The sequence below is a fragment of the Corella eumyota genome, chromosome 1, assembly GCF_963082875.1.
Source record: "Corella eumyota chromosome 1, kaCorEumy4.1, whole genome shotgun sequence".
NCBI lineage: Eukaryota > Metazoa > Chordata > Ascidiacea > Phlebobranchia > Corellidae > Corella > Corella eumyota.
The window spans coordinates 3862139-3884576 of NC_137490.1; the positions used below are offsets into that span (position 1 = coordinate 3862139).

Genomic DNA, 22438 nt, shown 5'->3' on the forward strand with positions numbered 1-22438 from the left:
TTGTACTATGGGAAATGAAATATATTTGTATTTGTTAAAAATGCTTGTTCAGTTATAGTATGAATAAAAAAAAACTAATAAACAAATTTATAACAAATTAAAAATTTGGTTAGAAAACAGTTTTTTAATTTATTTTTTAATGCTGAATTATATATTTTATATAAAGCTGACTCAAGTTTTTTTTGAAAGGCTGTTATTTTCTATTAGTTTAATATTACAACTATGTCACCCGCAATGTCAGTCTTTTACATAGTTACTTCCTTGTTTATCTGTGAACATCTAATATACTTTAAATAAGCTTATTTACATGTGCAAAAAGGCAATAAAAATTGAATGTTTTTATACATATTTGAAAACTGCACTCTATTAGTACCTGAAATAAGGCAATACCAATGCTATTACGTAACTTCGACAATGCATTTTCTTATTGTACAGCTAAATTAAGTGCTTTGTATTTGCATATAAACCAATTTCATTCAAATGTGGGTGTTTAAAAATAATACTGAAGCTATTTATTTCCGTACTCCCCTTTTATATTTCTTGTGTTAGTCTACTTTTATGCAGCAAACCTAATATCCTTACTTAAAAATACAAAACTTTTGCGCTTGGCTTACCTTCTTATAAATTATTTAGTGCTACTCTGTAACGTTTCTTGCTAGCCTAGCTTAAGTATATTGGACCATCAACGCAAGGTCTCAATAAATAACAATATCACAATATACTGACGCTTTAAGCCAATATTTAAAAAGGAAATGCATGTTAGTAAATTTGTATACCCTTCACTCTATTTCATTTCTATTGTACATATGTTGTGTACGATAAAATTACCGCTTTTTTATTCGTGGCTGACTGCAATTGATTGGTTTGTTAATTAGTAATTCGATTAGTTCCCAATTTTTTTTTAAAAATGAAATCATTCTTGCAATTCCCGAATTTTTTATTCGATAAACAATCCTTTATATAGATTTTATTTGAAGTTACTTTCGGTCACATTGATTTTGGGAAAGGTTACTCGCGAACAATTTCCGAGTATTTTTTGGCACTCGGTTTTAAAAGGGCTGTGAGAAAATAAAATGCAATTGTGATAATGCTTTAAAATTTTGAAATTAAAAAAATTTACATCTGAATTTTTAAATTATTTTTTAAAAATTGTTTTAATTATTTTAACGCACTACTCTATAGAAATAGGAATATTATATTTCTTAGGCTAAGTTTAGTTTAATTTTTAAAATGAAAATACATTTCAGTATTGGTCGACATCAATTATTGATTTGAAATTGGCGGGCTTCAAAAAGGTCACTAAATTTCAACTTAGGGTAACTCTAGGTTGATTTGTGAATTTTTGACAGAAAAATTATTTATTGTTGTAAAATTTTTTGTATTAATTTATTTTGCATTTTTTCAATATAATAACTATCCCAATTAAAACGTTTTTAAATAACCGACGCATTTACATTTTACTGTAACATTGACCCATGATGTTAAAAAAACGGTTTAAATAAAAATATCGTGTTTATAAAATACAAGCCATCTATTAATCTTCTAAAAATTTAAGTTGCAAAAATGTAATTTTACAAATAAAAAAAAATATTCTTTAAAAAAATTATATAAAAACGCAAACAATGTAAAATTTGGTACATAGGGTATGATTTTTATATCTTATACTTATATATTGGTTAATTTAAAGGCATTACCTCATTTATTTTTATTGACGCACTTTAGCAGTTTGCCAAAAAAATCTAGACAAACGTAACCACGTTTTTTTATCATCAAAACCAAAGTCCATGAGAAAAAAGTGAATTCTAAGTTAAAAACGTGGTCGTTCGGATTTACAGTATTCCTTACATGCAAAACACTACATATCTAAAAGTGTTCAAAGTTATTTTCTCACTGTAACGAAGCCCTATGTCTATGGTACTGTTTGTGATCATAATAACAATGGCATTGTATAACTTCGCCCAGCGAAAAAAACAAGCTCATTTGTATAGATGTTGTTCACGACTAAGTCCTAATAAATGTTCTTATAATATGTACAAATGATATCAATAATTAGCTTAGTTATATTAGTATTGTCCCATGTGGGAAAGGGGGAGAATGTTATATGTAACAAAACAATTAACCTTAAAGGTATGTAAACTAGCATTCATCTAATAAAACAGCTAAAAATATAGCAAAATAAATAATAAAATATACTTATTAATATTCTACTGATCTGACTGCAGAAGATATCAAAGATTTACCTCAAATTCGAATTACTGGAACTGAAATTTCTTGTGAAAATTCGTACTTTAATCTTCAAGTCAATGTCATTAAACTACCATGGTTTAACATAACGAGAAGAGTGTTTGGGGACAAGTTAGCTGGGCCTACAATACGCGTACAATCTGGGCATTTAATCTGTCTAAACGTGGTAAGAATATATACAGTGTTTTAATTTATATAACATAAGCTGATCTAGGCTGTAACAATAACAATATAACTCATGTTATAATACACGTATAGAGTGACCAATTGAACTCCTACGTAAATATACAGTGTTTTGATTAAGAAAACAGTGAATAATCTTTTAATATTGATTTGTTTATAAGTAATTGTTTATATTTTAATTTCCTATTTGAAAATATACGTCTAGTTATATAAATGTTATTAGCATAAACTGCTTTAAATGGCAGTAAGGTTGCCATAACTTTTAAATGAGGTCGTGGGTTCAAACCCCACTGATCTCATGCTGTAGCGCCCTTGAGTAAGGCGCTATAAACGGAACGAACTCCAGCCGAGCCAGCCTTTAATCAGCAGCATAATTATCGGGCAAAATATAATCTATAATATCCCAAACTGCCACAGGCAACTCGAGACTGGGTCGGAGAAACTGATGTTACTCTATGTTTAAGTCGCGCATTCGACTTTCCCACATTGAGGGTAAAGATATATACAAAAAAAAAATTATTAAAATAAATAAAATATTTTAGACAAATAACTTACAAGATATTGAATCTTCGAATGGGTCACCAATTAACTCAACAATAATCTCTTTTCCTGGGGTAAGAATAGCTGAAGGCCCCACCATCACTTCAAGCGGGTCAAATGTTTCTTTTGACATTGTCATTAAACCCGAGGAAAGTACCTTGATCAGGTATCGAACCTTCACCCATCCGGATCTAAGAGTTGGGGGCTCGTTTCTATATCGGGCAGCAATGCCGGGGTTTTCCGCATTTCAGGTCTGTAGAAAATTGAAAAAAATTTTTAAAGTAAAAATAATGTTTTCTGTATAATTTCTAACTTTAAATTGTATACATAATAACATAGACATAAACGTTTTAAATGGCTTTAAATTTTGGGTACAGTGAATTACAATGTTTTTTTTTTATAAATTAAGTTAAAAATACATAAATGTCTAAAACATGAATTATTTTGTATAAGGTTGATTCTGGAATGGCGGGTATGTTTATTCTAGAAGATAATCCAAACATATTTCTGTCTAACATCTCAGATATTCAACTTTTGTTTCAATCGACGATGCAATATTCGAGAGAATACTTTAATTTTGTGAAATTACAGGAAAGCGTTGGAGACACATTTCGGTAAGTTTATAGATTTATTACAATAATATACATGAGCAAATAGATTAAAAAAAACGAAATATACGCGGTCAGAAATTCAGAGTTAAAAACTACTGGCTATTTCATTATTTCATTTTTTATTGTGAAACCTTAGTCATGTAATCGTATCGCGGCGTCCTTAACATTGTAACATAATAAACAACGGCTAGATCAGCATAACAACTTAATATTACAACATTTAAAACTAGAAAGTGTAATCTGCTATATTGTTTTTATTAGGAATATTTACATGTAGCACTGCACTAAAAGTAACCTACGTCAATTAAAGTGTATGAAACATTAGGTCATCGATTTACTCTGTTTTAAGTTATACTAAGTCTATTGTTTGCAGCCTTTCTGAAAGCCTGAACTCGTGTTTACAAAATTCCATTCATGGAGTAAACTATCTCACAGTCAATGGAAAAATCCAACCAACAGTTTATTTAAAAACTGGGCAACTAAGAAGAGTAAGGTAAGTATTTCAATATATATTTAAAAAAGTAGTTAACAACGTTCTACCGTTTTTTTTTAAAACACTATTTCTTGTAATTCATTTTTAGTTGAAAATTACATCTAAAAGTATTACAGTATATATATCATTTAGTTAAAAATTACATCTAAAAGTATTACAGTATATATATCATTTTTTACCTAGTTTTCTTTAAAAACCCTTTCTTTTTATTTTAGATTAGCTAACGCGGGCTCTACAGACACTTTACTTTTAAGTTTAATAGGGGATGGTTGTTTAGTTGAAGAAATTGCCATCGACGGTTACTACTTCTCCTCACCAAAACGACAAGTTTTTAACCGAACTCGTATACTGCCAGGCTCGACCGCTGATTGGATAATAATTTGTCAACACGCTGGATTATATGAGGTATGTATTTTAGTTATCTTGCAACTCTATACGTAGTTTTTAACAAACTCAGTATACAATTATTGTTAAAGGTTAAAGGCTTGGTAAAGCAGCTAGTCTACATATAAAAAATCAATACTTCAACTTTAAATTTATAACATAATAAAATTACAATCACAGGTTGTCTCGACACCAATTTCCAACGACGATATAAATAAAATTAATATCTACGACGGGGTCTTATTATATTTAAACGTTACTGGTTCAACGGTAAATGCCAGTTTGCCAGAATTTAATATAACCGGGGATTACCCGGATTTGAGTAACGTCGGTGATGCGGAAATTAATAGATACGAACTCGAAATTTTACCTTCGGGTTTAATCAACAGAAAAAAACTAAACACAACTTTCACGTAAGATTTTCTTAATTTATAAAGCCTATAAACAAACTTTATATTTTTATCGGCATATGCTGTTTAATTAAGGCGTGCTTAAGCTATATGCAAGGCCGGGCTTAAACAGTGTGGCATTTATTTAAATATAATCTATAAATTTCAGCCTGCTACTACAAGTAAAAATACTTTTATTTATATTTTTAGGCCAAGATATGCTACAACCCCGTACAGTGTAAACGAATGGAATTTGCTAAATCCAAGCTCGGATAGTTGGAGCAATTTGTTTATGACAAGTTTTCCATTTCAAGTCAGTTTTTAAATTAAAATAAAATCGATTTTGAAAATAAACGGCAAATATTGATAGGAATGTGTAGTAGTGTACTTATACAACTTTAGATATCTCTCGTTTAAAGACATTATTTATATTTTATCAATAATTCCTAAAAATAAAGTACGCTTTAACCTTTAAGTTATTGTTAACTTTTACCTACATATAGATCCAAAGTTACAACGAGTATACTGGACCAATTGCTTACACTTATAATGATGGAAGTTCTGAGTTATTTGATTCGAGTGGAAACTCGTGCCAAATTCAATATATCGGTTTTAATGGTAAACAGAAAAATTTTTAAACCGTTTTTTTATGAAGAAATTTAATAATCCAACAGAAAAAATAATTGATTCAATTTTTTTAGTAACTCAGTCAAATTGCTTTACATTAAACGAAAATGAAACTATGTCGCATCTTACTGAATTTCAGCAAGTTGGTCAATACGGAACAAGTATTACTTTGCCTTCCTTATCAAATATAACGGTAAAATTAGCAATTAAGTTTACTAACAGTATTTAATTAAGTGATGTAAATACTTTACTTGGGTCAGTAATGTTATAAAAGCCCTAACAAGTTGACATATTGATTCGTTTTTAACTAAACAATTTACATTAAATAAAAAATTAAATTAAAAAAAGCTTTATTTCTATTTTTTAGATTCGTTTTATATCTTTACAACCTGGTCTTTTAGCTGAAGTTGGAAGTTCAACTTTATATAAGTTAGATCAAGGAGCGAACTTGTATTACATTGTGTCTGATAGTACAGGTAAACTTTATCAATGCTTAACACACAACACAAAAAATAATAACTCACCACAAGTTGATTTTTATATTATTTTTAAGAATATTAATTATATTTCCATGTTTTGGTTATTAACATTTAGATAAACCATGTAAATATGATAAATGTTCTCATTAGAACTGCAATTTTTTTGTAAAGTAACCAATTTAAAAAAAAACTGATCATAAAATGGTCAAACACACGAAATATTGCCCATCACTACCAATCATTTTTATAAGTTTTTTTTGATAATACTGATACTTAATGTAAATAATGTAACGTAAGGCCAGAATTTTTAGGTAAAAAGTGATAACCTGTTTAAAATAATATTTATAGAAATCACAATTGACCAATGCCCAGCACCGAGCGAATGCAACGAAGCATCTCGATCTAGTTTGTTTGGTTGTAATTTGTCCAACTCGACGGAAGGAATTTTTAACACACAACATCGACTTGAAATATGTGAGACTACGACAACTTATACAAAATCAGAAACTACTACGACTAATTCAAATTCAGAAACTACGATGACAAACTCAAATTTAGAAACGACAATGACTAACTCAAATTTAGAAACGACGATGACTAATTCAAATTTGGAAACGACGATAACTAATTTAAATTTAGATACGACGATGACTAATTTACCATCAGGAACTACGACTTTACCTACTACAACTACAACCTTAACAACAACAAAAAATCCAACAACAACAGCTACTTTAATTTATACAGCAGACAATATAACTAGTTATACATCACAGGATACTACAAGTTCAGCTACGTTATCTACTGCGACTTCAAATTTATCAACTGTTCAGTCAAATACTTTAGGAATGTCAACACATATTTCAAAATCTACAACACAATCAACTTCAACTGCAACAAATTTAAATGACGCAACAACTTCTTTAACATACTTACACATAAATACAACTTACAATTATTCAGTAACTATAAAATACGAAAATTTTAACACAACCTCATCAACTGCAACAGTAGATATGAAAACCACTGCCACAGCTTTAAATGGTAATAGTAGTTTAACTTTAAAATCAACGAACACTTACACTGAAATTATAAACAATACGACGTCTACGTTAGACTATACAACTGATAGTAGCAACACAACGACAGAGATACCAAAAACAACGACTCGCGTTTTAACTATGTTCTTTACTAAGCCTAATTTAACTATTGTAACTACATCAACAAAATTAGAGTTGAATACCACATTCTTGCCAAGTATATTTACAACAGAAGGTCACATAAAAATTAACCCGTAAGTATTTCAACTTAAAGTAAAAAATTATAAAAAAAAATTAATAATTTTTTGAATTAGTTTAAACCACAAGTAGGTTTTTGGTACATTTGGTTGTTGATTTTTTTTTGTTAATTTGTGTATAATATTTACGTTTTTATAAATGTATTAACATGGTATGTTTTATTTAGTGAAGTTTTGAAGATAGTACTTGCAATTACAATCCCGACATTAATATTTTTATCAGTTGGTTTAGCTTATTTATGTTTCGTGAAGTTATGCAAAACCAAATCTACATTTACATTACATAAAAAGTAAGTCATATTTCTATACCCAAAAAACAATTAAATCACAAAAAAGCACTAAATCTATTTTTGTTCTTTTTAGACCTGTAGAATTACCTCCGGAATCTTTTAAAGAACTAACATCAAAAACAAACGTGGCAACGTCAAATAAAAATATTTACGTCATTGAGAAAGATGACGTCACTATGCCACGCATTTACACCAATGGGGTGACAGTTCATGGAAAAGACAAAACTGAAATAGGGTTCACAAATTTAAATAAAATTCCAACATGATAATAAAAACATAAATAATATGCATATTTTATTAGGCAGTCTTTAATTTACCCTCTTTACTTGCATAAGATGGTGCAATTATTATTGTTCTTTTTAATTTTTGTGGCAGTAACCTGATTCAGTAAAGTACTTTTTTATAATGACAAAGCAATAAATATAAATCAAGTAAATGTTTTTTATTTGATAAACTTGTTTCTTGAATTCCAAATTCATCTTTTTAATTAAAAAAATAAACTATTGCAGTTTTAAAGCGCGTAAAAAACACTGCCAAAGCGTATGTCGAAACGTCGTTTTTACCATTGTTACGTCCTACTAAAGTTCGTCAAATCGCGTTTAAAAAGGTTTTTAAACGTGTTTTTAAAATTTTAAGTACAGCCAATTTATAAAAAAATAAGTTAAAGATTTTGTATAGCTTAAGGTACTAGTAATTACAATTTTTCGAAAAGCAATCTGCAAATAGGTTTTTGTTTTACAGAAGTTAGTACCGTTTTTAGCGTTAGTGCCGTTCTTACTTAAGGGCACTGCATTATAAACGCTTAAAAATCAATCCAAAGTGTTCTAACAACACAGCGCTGACTGTTTATTAGTATATATTTAATGATTAATAGCCTTTTAAAAATACTAGAAACTCAACCTGTCTTATATCATCACATTCAAATTCAAATTTTAAACTTTGAAAATTGCAAAGAAACAGTTACAAAATTATAAGTGAATTGCTAACGTACCTTTAACTTTTAAAATATTTTTTAAGCAAATTGTGATTTGATTCTTTGAATCAAATGAATAACAGCTACAATCACAAACACCAAAACTTTAATTTCATTATTTTAACATAATTGTATGCATTTTTAGCATAACCAAGATTATTCATTCACAAAAGTCTGTTTAATTATCGGTACAGTTTAACTCATTTATTTCTTGATTTGGAATCCTTTTAAACTTTCTTAAAAAACACGTGCTGTTCTAAATGGTTGCACTAACACAAATGCCCGGATGTAATTATTGTTTTGATTTGTGTTTGTTCATGCGTATTATTATTAAAAAAATTTTGAAATCAGAAAGAATAATAAATCATAAATAAAGTTGTTACAATTATTTTTTAATTGCACATATACTGTAGTATACACATGTTATGCATAATTATAAAATTATAGTGGACCCAAAAGCTGGCTGTCAGACCGGTTCTTGATATTTTACTCATAAAAGCTTGTTTGTTCTATATACATTACATGCTATTCATACCGAATACAAAATTTTAAAATTTTATAGTAAAAAAAACATAAAAATTTGCCAACTATATTTATAAAAACGCTATCTAACTTTTAAGCAACAATTAAAAGAAAAATTTTTAGTCGTTTGGTCATGTAAAAAAATCGTCATCTTGTTGCTTCAATTAGTACCCATTCCCAATTTTCGTTTGCTTGATTGAAACGCCAAACATAGCGATCTGTATTACATAATGTTATTAAATGTATATATATTATTTAAAGTTAAAAAGAATAATAACAAAAGTTGGTTATTACTTGGGTATGGAAACGTTCCTACTGGTTGGTCGTTGAACACTCGGAGAGGGTGGACGAAAATCTCTCTGTTTAACTTATGTTGTTGAACGTCGATTTCTTTTAAAGTTTAATAAAACAACAGTTTTATTTAATTACAAACGAATTGTAATAACAAATTACAAAAAGGGTAAACTAAAATTACCGTGCTGTTGATTCAGATTTGCACTCATGATTAGCAGGTTGTTTTAAATATAAATCTATATCTGCATAAAATATAACAATATATTTAACGGTTACAAATAGTAAAAAAAAATATCAACAAACCATGAGCATTTAACTTACCTTGTTTAAATGTGTTCTTCTTGCATCAAAATTATAGGTTAAAAAGAAAACACTATTCGCCCTTGAGTCGATAGCTCAAATAGTAAGTTCCAACAGTACCTTATCTCTGATAAAAATACAGAATACCCATTACCTTAAAGTCAAACAGAAAAATTAACAGTATACCGGCATACTGGAAATTTTCTGTTTTTAATTTTCGGTTTACCAGATATGCGACAAAAATAAATACTAAAAACCAATAAACCGGTAATAGTACATAAGATTGCAAACCAAAAGTTTTCGGGTTTAATTTGCAACAACACTACACACCATTAAGACCGGCAGTTACGGATAAATAACGATACTAATATTTATCGAGTTGACACAAAACTTATCTTTATTGCAACTTTTTTTCTAACTACTAATTTTTAACAACTTTAAAAATAAGAATTTAAGTCAATTTATATTTTTATTCCGTAACTGTAGCTTAAGTTTCCAATTAAAAGCAAAAACATACATATATATCATATATATACACTCAAAAAAGAATGTAAACAAACCGCGCAAATTGTTTGCACTAAGTTTTGTTTTGCTCTTTTTGTTCCTTGTTTGCAGTAGATAAAAAAACATATCCTCATGCAATAAAAAAGGCTTGTCAGGTGACAAATAATTACATCGCAAAAAAAAGCTACGATAGTAAACATCTTCTTCGTTGTAGGAAGAATGGTAAAATAGCCAAGCAAAAGATTGACACTAGGAAGGTGTAAATGTTGGCGTTCATAAAATATACCACGTTGCTTAATTGGTTTTGCAACTTTTGTGCTTCAAAAAATGCCCTTATATTAAACATGTTAAAAAGTATTCTATGTACAATGTCAGTATTTTCAGTAATTTATTCATCGTTAAGTTACTGACTTTTTCGGTCACTTTGTCAAATCGTGGTCAAAGGTTTTTAACGTTGGCAGACTGTGAAGCTAATCGAAAATAAAATTAAAGACTACAAGTCGATTTTGTTCAAAAACAACGGCGGATCACCAATATACACAAATCTTTGTAACTTACAAAAAATAATTTTGTTTACATAACGCTTTACATTGTAATCATTACAATTGTTGTAGTTCATGGTGGATACGCCTCACAAAGCTCAACATCGCGTCGAAATCGCGAAACAAAGGCTACTACACTATTATGTCTGTCGTTTACTGATGTGTGACAGATTGTTACCGATAGACTCATCAAGTAAACAGGTGTGTCCAAGGCGTTATATACCCAAAAATTGCTCTCAATACCGCCACCATTTGGTTACATTTTTCATGGTGTTGTTAATTATTTTGGCAACTCAGTAAGTTAGAAAAAAAATTAACAAATTGACACAAGTTGATTTAACTACTAAAACCATAAACAAGGTCCATTTTAAATATAAATATTTAAATATTAAGCCATGCAAAATAGGTTTTAAATTACATTGCTTTAAGTACTGGATATAGCTGAGCTTTTGAGATTTTTTCACATGTTTTTTTTTCACAGGCATCATTATTACAAACCAAAAAAAAAATTAGTAATAATTTTTAACCCATTATGCAAAACGTAATTTGATGGATAAAATATTGCTTTAAGTTAATATTATTATTATACTTAACTTTTGTTTGTAGGCCAAAAACCTTTTTTTAACAAGCAATGCCTAGAGTAAAAATCTATATCAAAAATTAAAAATTACTTAAACGCAATATTATATAAACACGATTAGTGTTTTCTATAGAAAGGCTGTAACCTTTAAAATTAAACGTTTTTTGAATTAAAATACCCTTTAGGAATTGGCCAAAATTAATTTGTACTGTCTTTCTTTCAAAAGGAAACCAATTTTTTTTTTTAAATATTGTAAAAATTTTTTTTAGTTTATTTTGAATTATCGAAATTTACTCAAAAAATTTTTTTTGTATAACCAACGCATTTAATATAAATTTAATTTGATAAAGTAGAATACACAGATACTTTTTATAAACACAAGACTAAATGGCAAAAATCTATAAGTTGTTTTAAAAATGTAATGTAACGAAAAATAGTTTTAACCTAACATTTTGTAAAAATTTTGACATATGTCACCACGTATTGTCCACCAACACCAACAACCATGTGAAACATTAATTTCTGTAGTATAAAGTTGCACAACGGGAACGTTTCGATGTACAGTATTATATGACATACAAAAGATTGTATATCTAAGTGTATTTAAAGTTAATCTTGTTATGAAACAAAATCCTATGTTTGTGTTTTGTTTGCGTTTATAACAACGCTGGTATTATAATACTTTGGCCAGCAAAAAACAAGCTCATTTGTATTAGGAGGTTGTTCACGACTATAAGTGCTAATAAGTAATTACAATAATACGCCCAAATAATGTCAGTAATTAGCTTAGTTTTATTGGTGATATTCAGTGCGGGAAAAGCTAGTAAAATCATATGCAACGAAAAAATTAATTTTAAAGGTATGTAAATCAACATAAACTTATGATACAGACAAATTTAGCATACGACTATTCTTTTTATTAATCTGCCAATCTGACTGCAGAAAACATCGACATTTTGCCTCAAATTACCGGAACCGAATTTTCTTGTGACGACGCATACCGTTCTATTCATGTTAATGTTATTAAACTAACATGGTTTAACATAACGAGAAGAGTGTTTGGGGACAAGTTAGCTGGCCCTACAATACGAGTACAACCTGGACATTTAATCTGTCTAAACGTGGTAAGTACAAAAACAGTGTTTTAACTTATATTACACTAAAGGGCCATAGCATACGTTAAAACATTTCAGTTTATGCTAAATTCTAGTAAAGTCAAAAGGCATATAAGAAGCAGCTAATTTAAAAATACACTTTCAATAATATATAGCTACAGATAGTATGGGTAATGGTAAAAACTAAAATTACTTTATAACGACGCATTTAACTTTTTTAGTTAAATCATAATTAATTACTTCACTAAAATAAAAATTTATTTCAGACCAATAACCTACAAGATGTTAAATCATCAAATGGAGTACCAATTAACTCCACAATAATTTCTTTTCCTGGAGTTAGAATAGTTGAAGGCCCCACTGTTGCTTCAGATATTTCTTATGACAATGTCATTAGACCACAAGAGAGTACCTTGATCAGCTATCGAACCTTTACCCATCCGGATCTAAGAGTTGGGGGAACCTTTCTATATCGGGCAGCAATGCCCGGGTTTTCCGCATTTCAGGTCTGTAGAAAATACAAAACACTCTTTTCAGATATTTAAATTGTTTTTTGTATAAAATGTGACCTACCTAAAATACAAAATAGCCTTGACAAAAACCTAACTTTTTGTGATAGGTTGATTCTGGGATGGCAGGTATGTTTATTCTGGAAGATAATCCTAACACATTTCTGTCAAACATCTCAGATATTCAACTTTTATTTCAATCAACGATGCAATATTCGCGAAAATATTTTAACTTCGTGAAATTGCAGAAAGGCGTTGGTGATAACACGTTTAGGTAAGTAAGTAGGTTAATTACTATATATTTTAAAAATAACAAAAATCTTAAATGTACTGTTAATAAACTAAAGTTTAGGAATTGCATCATCACACTTAACAAAATACTTTTTATAGTAAAATCCTTTAACTATAAAATCAACATAATTTAAAAAAAATCAGAATAATTTAGGTATAAATCTGATGTAAAATAAAAAGGTTATTACAACTAAAAGTGTAATCTGGAAGTTCTTGAATTTAATTGTATTTCAAGTAGCCTACGTCAACGAAGTGTCGAAACAATATGTCATCAATTTACTATGTGTCAAGTGATACTAATTCCTTTGTTTGCAGCCTTCCAGAAAGCCTGGTGTCATGTGTACAAAATTCTACTCATGGAGTAAATTTTTACACAGTCAATGGGAAAATCCAACCAATTGTATATTTCGAAACTGGGCATCTAAGGAGGATAAGGTAAGTATTTTTAAATAATTTTAAAAAAGGTAATTCAAATAAAACTTTTTTGTATATATTGCCATTTTTTAATATCTATTTTAAGTTGAAAATCACATTTTGCTTACAGAACCTACAGTATATACACTACACCTTTCTGCCTAATTATTTTTTAATCATTTTTTTTATTCTAGATTAGCTAACGCAGGCTCTACAGACACATTATTTCTAAGTTTAATAGGGGATGGTTGTTTAGTTAAAGAAATTGCCATCGACGGTTACTACTTCACCTCACCAAAACAACAAGTTTTTAACCGAACTTGTATACTGCCAAGCTCGACCGCTGATTGGATAATAATTTGTCAGCAAGCAGGATTATATGAAGTAAGCAAATAAAAAAAAATAATTATTTTTTTACTTACATTTATTGGTTTAAGCTAAAAAGCACCTTTACAATGCATAATAACAAAATTAACCGTTTTTATACAATATTAAACCCAAAACTACAAACACAGGTAGCCTCAATACCAATTTCCAACAAAGATTTGGATAAAATTAATATCTACTACGGAACGTTATTGTATTTTAACGTTTCTGGTCCGACGGTGAACGAAATTCTTCCCGAGTTTAATATAACCAGGGATTACTGGAATTTGAGTGACGTCAGTGATGAGGAGATTAAAAGATACGAACTCGAGATTTTACCTTCGGGTTTAATCAACAGAAGAAAACTAAACACATTTTTCACGTAAGAATAACTTCATTAAAAAAACCTAAAATACACCGAAAACATAATTAATTTTTCCACATAACTTTGGAATAGTAATATTTCTCATTTTTATTAAAAAAAAAAGAAAACAAATAGCCTGGTTCAAAATTTTCGGACTAGTTCAGAGCAAATAGTGTATCCTTAGTTTGGCTTGAACTTCAAGTTTTTTGACCAGACACTCAAATTTATGATCACACATTTTAAACATATTTTAATAATATTTCTAGATCAAGATATTCTGCAACTCCATACAATGTGAACGAATGGATTTTGTTAAATCCAAGCTCGAATAGTTGGAGCAATTTGTTTATGACAAGTTTTCCATTCCAAGTCAGTTTTTAAATTTTATTAACTTAATCTCCGGTAATAAAATAAAACATAGGCTAAACATTGTTTAAATTTACCTATATATAGATCCAAAGTTACAACGAGTATACTGGACCGATTGCTTACACTTATAATGGTGGAGGTTCTGAGTTATTTGATGCAAGTGGAAACTCGTGCCAAATTCAATATATCGGTTTTAATGGTAATTGGAACACTTTAAACATACAGTATATTTATTGTAGCAATTAATAGACATTTTGTTTACAGTAACTAAAACGAATTGCATTACATTGGACGAAAATGAAACTAGTTCGCATCTTACTGAATTTCAGCAAGTTGGTCAATACGGAACAAGTATTACTCTGCCTCCATTATCAAATATAACGGTAAACTTGGCATTAAAATAAATAAATAGTATTAAGCAAGGTGTAATGACTTTGCCTAAAAAAAATAAAAAATGTTAATACTTGTTTTTATTAAGATAGCAAAATAAGACGTTTAAAAGCATTGTTTACCCTTTAGGTTCGTTTTATAGCGTTACATAACGAAACCTTGGCTGAAATTGGAAGTTCAACTTTGTACAAGTTAGATCAAGGAGCAAACTTGTATTACATTGTGTCTTATAACACAGGTAAAATATTATTTTTAATTAATTAAAAAAAACTCTAAAAAATTGTTTGTTTCTTTTATCGTTTAGTAAATTTAGTTCAAATAAAAGGTCAACTTTATAACCGCTGTACATAATTATAGCGTAACACGAAATATTGTGCACCACCATCTTTTATTTTTGCGTGATTTTTTAATAACATTTTTATTTTTACTTTAATTTATTAAATAACGTAAAATGTAACCACGTAAATAAATATATTAGAGTACCGTCAGTATTTAGTACCATTTTTTAAACGTGAATTTTAACTTAAAAAGCATATTATAATATTGCACACCATAACCTATAATTTACACCCCAAATTTTTGAAAATATTAAAATTTTTAATTTGCTCTTATGAGCTGTTATGCGAATGCAACGTCATAAAAAAAAACAGTTTTAAGCAAAAGTTACCATATAACCAGTTTTACATAATTTTTAGAAATAACAATTGACCAATGCCCAGCACCGAGCGAATGCAACGAAGCATCTCGATCTAGTTTGTTCGGTTGTAATTTGTCCAACTCGACAGAGGGAATTTTCAACACACAACATCGACTTGAAATATGTGAGACTACGACAACTACTTCACAATTGGTAACTACTACTTTATCTCCTACAACCACAACCTTAACAACAACAACAACAACAACAACAATTTCTACAACAACTACAGAAACTTCTATCGCTATTATAGCAAGTTTCTCTACAGCGACTATAAACTTACGAACATTAGTATTACCCTTTTTAATGTGCTTGTTAAATTTTCATGTATTGCTCTAGACTTGTAAAATTAAGCTTAAAATTTAAGGAATTAACATTTGAAACAAACATAAAAAATTATGGGTACAAGGGTACGTCATAGAGAAACATATGGCGTCACAATAAATGGGTGAAAATTAATGGTAAGATCGAAAATAAACCCTACAAAAAACCTTTAAATAACACTATGATTTAATATAATGCATAGTATATAAAGCTGCCTTTATTCAAATAAATGTTTACTTTACAGTTCCGCAAGTTACTTATAATCTTCACTAATAATTTCCATTGTTATATTTTAAAGCACCATATTTTTGGAGAACGGTAAAGTAAACATATTTCAATCCTTTCTTTCCTATATTTATTTGTTTAAATAACACAAACAACTTACTTATTTTTTTACTTTGCGTCAAGTAGTGCAATTTTTATCGTTTATTTATATTTTCGTATTAATATGGTGTTGTGTTTAAATGAACGCAGTTTTTAATATAATTTACTTAGATTGCTTTTTATAGAAGTTCTTTATCACTTGCATAACCAAACCCAACTAACATTAATAAAAACTTTAAAAAAAATATATATATCTGGTATCTCGAAAGTGTATATAGTCGGTATTCCTATGGGCATAACATCTCTTTTTAGGCAGTTAACTAATTTTTTTTTAATTTTTGACATATTAATGATGTGCTAATTAAAATGATCTTTAAAGGTATATATATTATGTGAATTTTAAAAACTTGCTTAGACTTCAAGTAAAGTAATTAATAAACATTTGACCCCTACCAATACTTTAAATATATGAACTGTGCTAATGTTTAACAACTTAAAATACATACTTAAATAACTCACTTTAACGACTAACTTATATATACACACAACTAGACTAATACAGGTTTTTATTTGGTACAACATTTTATACTATTGGAAAAAAAACAGCTTACTTATTAAATAAAAATGTCTAAGGTTATCTTAAATGGTTTGTTACATAATTAGCTGCCTAATGCACACGATATACTTATAATATTACATTGTTATACAAAGCAGACGCTTTTTACTAAATATACAAGATTCAGGTTCAAAAATAGAAAACAAATTATACAAAACTATTAATTGCACAAACTTTAAATATAATAGATATCTAACGTTACATTCTAAAAAAGAAAAAACAAACCTAACAAAAATATCATCTAGTAAAAACTGCAATAAATGAAGCTCTATAACCAACTAGCTCTATTTAGTCTTCAAAAAACGAATTCTATAAATAACTTGCTATTTCACAGACAAACCAAGCTATAACTAACCACCTCTACTTTAGTCTATAACAAACTAACCAAGCTCTACACACTACAAACGCAAAAACATCTACCTAAAAACTTGGCGAGCGACCTTAAGGCTACGGCGGACTAAAGCGCTAAAACTGTGACAAAATTTAGGAGAAAACAGTTGCTGCCATAGCGTAGGTGATCCGATATCCAAAATTAAGCGAACACTCGATCTAAGCTATCGGCCTAAAGGCACTACAAGCTGATCAGACGCGCTTATAAAACCAATGAATATCCACGTACGGAGAAGCGGTTGGCCTCCCAATGTTGCTGGGAGGCCTCCCATTTAAACTTACTCCAACTGTAAGTTAAACATCTAAATCTTAAGCCTAGGTTAAGCCTAAAATAAAACTATTTGTGGTCCTTCGTAAAAGCCTAAGTTAGGGCTTTGGTAACGGGTTCTCTTAAAAGCGAAAAGTTAGAGTGTGGCGGATTGAAATAAACAAATCGCAAATTGTTACAAATATACTTGAGTACCCGGATGTAACTATTATTTTGATTTGAAATTATTCAAGCGCATTAGTAATTGATATTTATGTTTTGAAAATAAAAAAGATAAAGAAATAAAATATGGATTACGACTTTTATTTTTTAAGAAAATCACAAAATTCTAATATAATAAAACAATTCTATAACTGTAAATCACACATAAATTACACACACATATTTAATTTCTGTTTCCGTTTAACAAACTATTAAAAAAACTTGAAAAGCCTAAGTAATTTATACATATGTGTTTAACAACACTTCAGTAAACCCTTTGGAGGTTGTACAAACTAAATCACATAAACCATCCCCGTTAATGTCATGGGCTTCTAATTTGCCTGCACCAACTTGGCAGAATTCTGAATATTTTCCTGACCAATCGACTTCTTTGGAGAATTCAGAGTTGAATGAAAAACTAACACGAATTTGCCTAAAAGAAAAATAACTTTGTTACTAAGTGTTGCCAATAAGTAATTAGATTTATTAAAAACTAAAGAACATTACAGCACAAGTTTATATATAGCTGTTATAGTTACCAAAAAAATGCAGTTAAGCTAGATCTTTTTGTTTATAATTAGTTCTTTAGTTTAATTTCATATCTCAGTTTGTCCACAAATTTAAAATTTACCCATCTGCATGCGCTTGGCACAGTAAATCGTCATTTCCGTCCCCGTTAAAGTCGCCGCTTAATATGGTTGTCTGCTCACCAAAGTCTTTACACAACGAAGTGTATCCAGACCACGTGATTTCCGGGAAAGTCCCTGACTCATCGGCCAATGCCAGTCGTCTTTAACATACAATATTTTTACTTAGTGTTAAAAGTAAACCAATACAAAATACTTTAATTAAAGCCTTTTATGGATATGTTATTTTGTAATAATTTTACTTACATCCAGTCACTACTGTAGAAACAGACAACGTCAGTTTTTCCATCACCGTTAAAATCTCCGAATAAATATTTTCCATAAGAACACGACCATGAAGTTGTAGTCCACTTATTGTTAACGAACAGAGAATCTACGGCAAAGACGTTGAAAGATTGTAAACAAAAATTAACGATAAATTAACACTTAAGCTTTAAAATGTTAAATTCCAAGAGTATATAAAAGTGTGTTATCATACGAATACATTGAATTTTTTATTTTTAGCTTTAATTTTAATCCTTAACAAAATTAATTTACCTTTGACACATGTTTTTAGGTTACATCGCTTTCCTGACCAAGAAGATCCGGAAGAGCAACCTCCCAATCCTGCAGATCCTCCAACACAATTTCGATATCTAAAAAGGTATTAAGAAATGTACTTTAATTTATAATTAAAATCTATTTAAATCAATTTTAAAAATAAACAGAAAAATTTTTGTGAGTTTATCACATTAAGATGAGGTTAAAGGTTTTTATCATACAAATATAAAGTAATTTGTCAAAGAGATATAAAGTAATTATAAAGTAATTTGTGTAAAAAAGTAATTTGTCAGAGAAATTTTCAAAATAAAATCATTTTTAAAATATTTTACCTCCACTGATACCCATCCCCACAGGATTTTGAACAAGATCCCCAATTACCCCAGTTAGACCAATAACCAATCACTGACGAAGTTGTTGTGGTTGTTGGTGCTGTCGTTGTTACACATTCCTGAGTTTCACATTTCTGGGTCTCGGTTGATACTCCGTAGCACCCACTGGCGGCGGTGCCCTCTGATGTTTGGCAAGTTCGTTTTCGGGTTTGAGACCCACCTGAGCAGGTTACTGAACAAGAGGACCACGAGGTCCATTCTGACCAAGTTGGAGCTAAAAATCATTTAATTTTTAGAATATTTCTTATAGTTTTAGACTAACTTAGACAAATGCAAATAATCCCCGACCCAATCAGTTTAATTAGCTTAAAATTTATGCTGAAATCTTTTAATACTTCACAAACCACATAAAGAAGTCACCAAAATAATTGCATTAAAAGCCATGTAAAAATCTTATTATTGAACACTAAAACATTATCTTGCTAATTATTAAACATTACCGACAACTGGTGCCACTGTTGATGTAGTAGTAGTAGTTGTTGTAATAGGAGTTATATCGCACTGATACATCGCATTAATTTGATTTACATCTTCTGTAGAAAAACCCGCACGTTGTGATACTACTGGTTTTTCGGTGAATTTTTCAATAATGGTAGGTTGCTGATTTTTCGAGAATACATAACCCCCGTAGTGCATAATAGAAGTAAGGTCGTACGGAGATTCGAATGAATAGATAGCTGTCCGTTTGTTGAAGTTGTGAGCCCGTCCTATACAAGTAAAATAAAATAAAACTTAATTTACAAGTATAAAGGCGTAACAGTATATTCCTAATTTACTATAGCTTGTCAATTTTTAATCTTTAACAAGTGCTAAGAATGTGATTTTTCCAAAGAAATAAATAATTTTGTTATCTTGTAATTTTAAATACAAACCTTCAATGACGTTGTCGTATTGTACAGTCACGTGTTCATCTCTATCTGGTCTTGATTGTTCATGCCAGAACCCAAGAGCATGCATAAGTTCATGTTGTATAACTCCCTTCCATTCACAGCCATATCCGATTGAAATATCTTGTCTACCTCCCCGTCTACCAACATAAGACCTGTAATGCACATTTTAATATCGAATAAGCTTGATATATGCTTTTCTACAGTACATGAAGTTGTGGGTTTGATCCCCACCGCACTCGTGCTGCAGCGTAAAGCGTATGAACTCGTGCTGAGCCAACATTAATTCAGCTTCATAATTACCGGGAAATTATATTCTATAATATACAAAACTGCCAAAGGCAACTCGAGACTGGGTCCAGGTAATTGATGTTACTATATGTTTAGGCTATGATGTCAACCTTTTCACACCGAGGATAAAGATTAATATAAAAAAGCCAGTTACATTTAAAGACATAATTTTTTTGTAAAATAATGGTTAATCGCGACTTAATAAACTTACCAACAACCTCCTTTAGCTACAAAGGCCAAGTAATCATTAGAATTAGCTTCCCCATTTTCAACAAAATCGATACAAGTAAGATTTGAGTAATCATTAATTGCTAACTCAATAGCAGTTCGTGCTTTGGTGCCTAAAAAGAAAAAAGTTTTCCAAGTAAAAGATATTTGAAAAATATTCATTCATCCTTTTTGATTTAAGTTAAGTTAAAAAATTACGTGACTAACCTATAGTGGAATCTATGACGTATGGAACTTTAATTCTTCCATCTTCCTTTATTCCATCCCATCTTAGTAGTCCGACAGATGCTGCGAACTCCACATCAGTGGGAGTAAAACCATAATTCTAAAAAAAAAAATCAAAATCAATATATGTGTTTGTTAAAACAGTTTATAAATATGTTATATATTTACTTCTGTTGGTATAAATATGTCTGTTGTAAATTTTATAGACTAGTATTGAAATATTAACCGTGCTTTTTTAATATAATAAAAGTTATTTTATTTTTTAAAGATTACAGTTATCTTAATAAATTTTAATAAACATTTTAATATTTTTAGCAAATTACAATTCATTATTTTTAAATTACCCTTCTGATCATATTTAAATCTTGCTCTTCAAATTTAATGTCTTCTTCCAAAAATCCGTCACTCTTACAATTACAACTAATTGGGCATCCTATTTCGTCAGATTCATATCCAGTGATTCTACAATTTTGCTCACAGGCTGAGGTGTCAAACTTGCATTTAAAGCTCACGTCCTGGATTTGATCTAAAAACAAATGTCGTTTAAATATAAAACACCAAAAACATAAATATAACAAACGATTTCATATTTTAAAATATTGAATCAAACATTGATTGCCTTTTTAGACATTTTTAATAGTAACAAAACAAAATAAAAATATTATGCAAATATATTAATACTCAATAAAAATGTTATTGGTAAAAAAATATTTAAAAATAAACCGAAGACTTACTGAAACAAATGTTGACTTCTATTGGACTAGGTGTTTCTGTTCCTTCTATTTTGTTTAAATTTGCTGCTTGATAAACTTTATCACAAATGTCTAAAAACGTTTTTTTAAAAAAATGTTAATATGTATAAAACAAGAAAAATTAACAGTTACTATATCTTTTTGACTATAACAAATATAAATCCTTATTAATTTAAACAAAGTAAAAAAATGTAAAAAATCTTGTTAAAAATCCAAAAATTGTAATTTTTTGTTATAGTAGTTTAAACTAACCGAAGCAGTTAAATATTAAAATCTAAGACAATTACAATAGCATTATAAAATACAAAATTTGCATCAAAAACAATATAACTTACCCGCGTTCACACTGCATCCAACCACCAATAAAACAAAGAAAGTAGAAACCAACATGATTTAGCTATATTAAGAGAAATTGTTGTTTTAATATATAATAAATATTAATTCAACTGTAATATTCGAGAAAAAAATTTTCGTTTTATAGAAATTTTTACCTGTAAATGACGTCATCGATTTCCTGGGTGATTTAACCAACTTTTGATTATTAGGATGTGTTTGTTTGTTGTCCGATTGATGACGTAATAACAGA

General features: G+C 29.2%; 3 protein-coding genes across 3 annotated transcripts; 2 read left to right on the top strand and 1 right to left on the bottom strand.

Annotated features, from left to right (window-relative positions):
- The first annotated feature begins 1989 nt into the window (after positions 1–1989).
- Positions 1990–7960, top strand: LOC145757259 (uncharacterized). Its single transcript, XM_082572427.1, has 14 exons — positions 1990–2127; positions 2223–2410; positions 2970–3218; positions 3421–3581; positions 3952–4071; positions 4287–4476; positions 4636–4868; positions 5055–5157; positions 5348–5462; positions 5546–5664; positions 5839–5947; positions 6299–7244; positions 7415–7537; positions 7611–7960. Exons 1-14 carry the CDS (start codon positions 2037–2039, stop codon positions 7801–7803), a joined length of 2940 nt encoding a protein of 979 aa, XP_082428553.1. The 5' UTR covers positions 1990–2036; the 3' UTR covers positions 7804–7960.
- A 4012-nt stretch (positions 7961–11972) lies between these two features.
- LOC145758420 (uncharacterized) lies at positions 11973–16624 on the top strand. Its single transcript, XM_082572510.1, has 12 exons — positions 11973–12111; positions 12195–12376; positions 12634–12873; positions 12987–13150; positions 13483–13602; positions 13776–13965; positions 14097–14329; positions 14578–14680; positions 14765–14879; positions 14945–15063; positions 15200–15308; positions 15766–16624. The coding sequence occupies exons 1-12, from the start codon at positions 12024–12026 to the stop codon at positions 16104–16106; spliced, it is 2004 nt and encodes a 667-aa protein (XP_082428636.1). The 5' UTR covers positions 11973–12023; the 3' UTR covers positions 16107–16624.
- Positions 16625–18130: 1506 nt separating this feature from the next.
- LOC145764139 (uncharacterized) lies at positions 18131–22242 on the bottom strand. Its single transcript, XM_082575729.1, has 12 exons — positions 22188–22242; positions 21835–21924; positions 21445–21626; positions 21083–21200; positions 20859–20988; positions 20342–20511; positions 19910–20176; positions 19410–19683; positions 19075–19172; positions 18784–18910; positions 18522–18680; positions 18131–18323 (listed from the first exon to the last, which is right to left on the bottom strand). Exons 1-12 carry the CDS (start codon positions 22240–22242, stop codon positions 18131–18133), a joined length of 1863 nt encoding a protein of 620 aa, XP_082431855.1.
- Between the last annotated feature and the right edge of the window lie 196 nt (positions 22243–22438).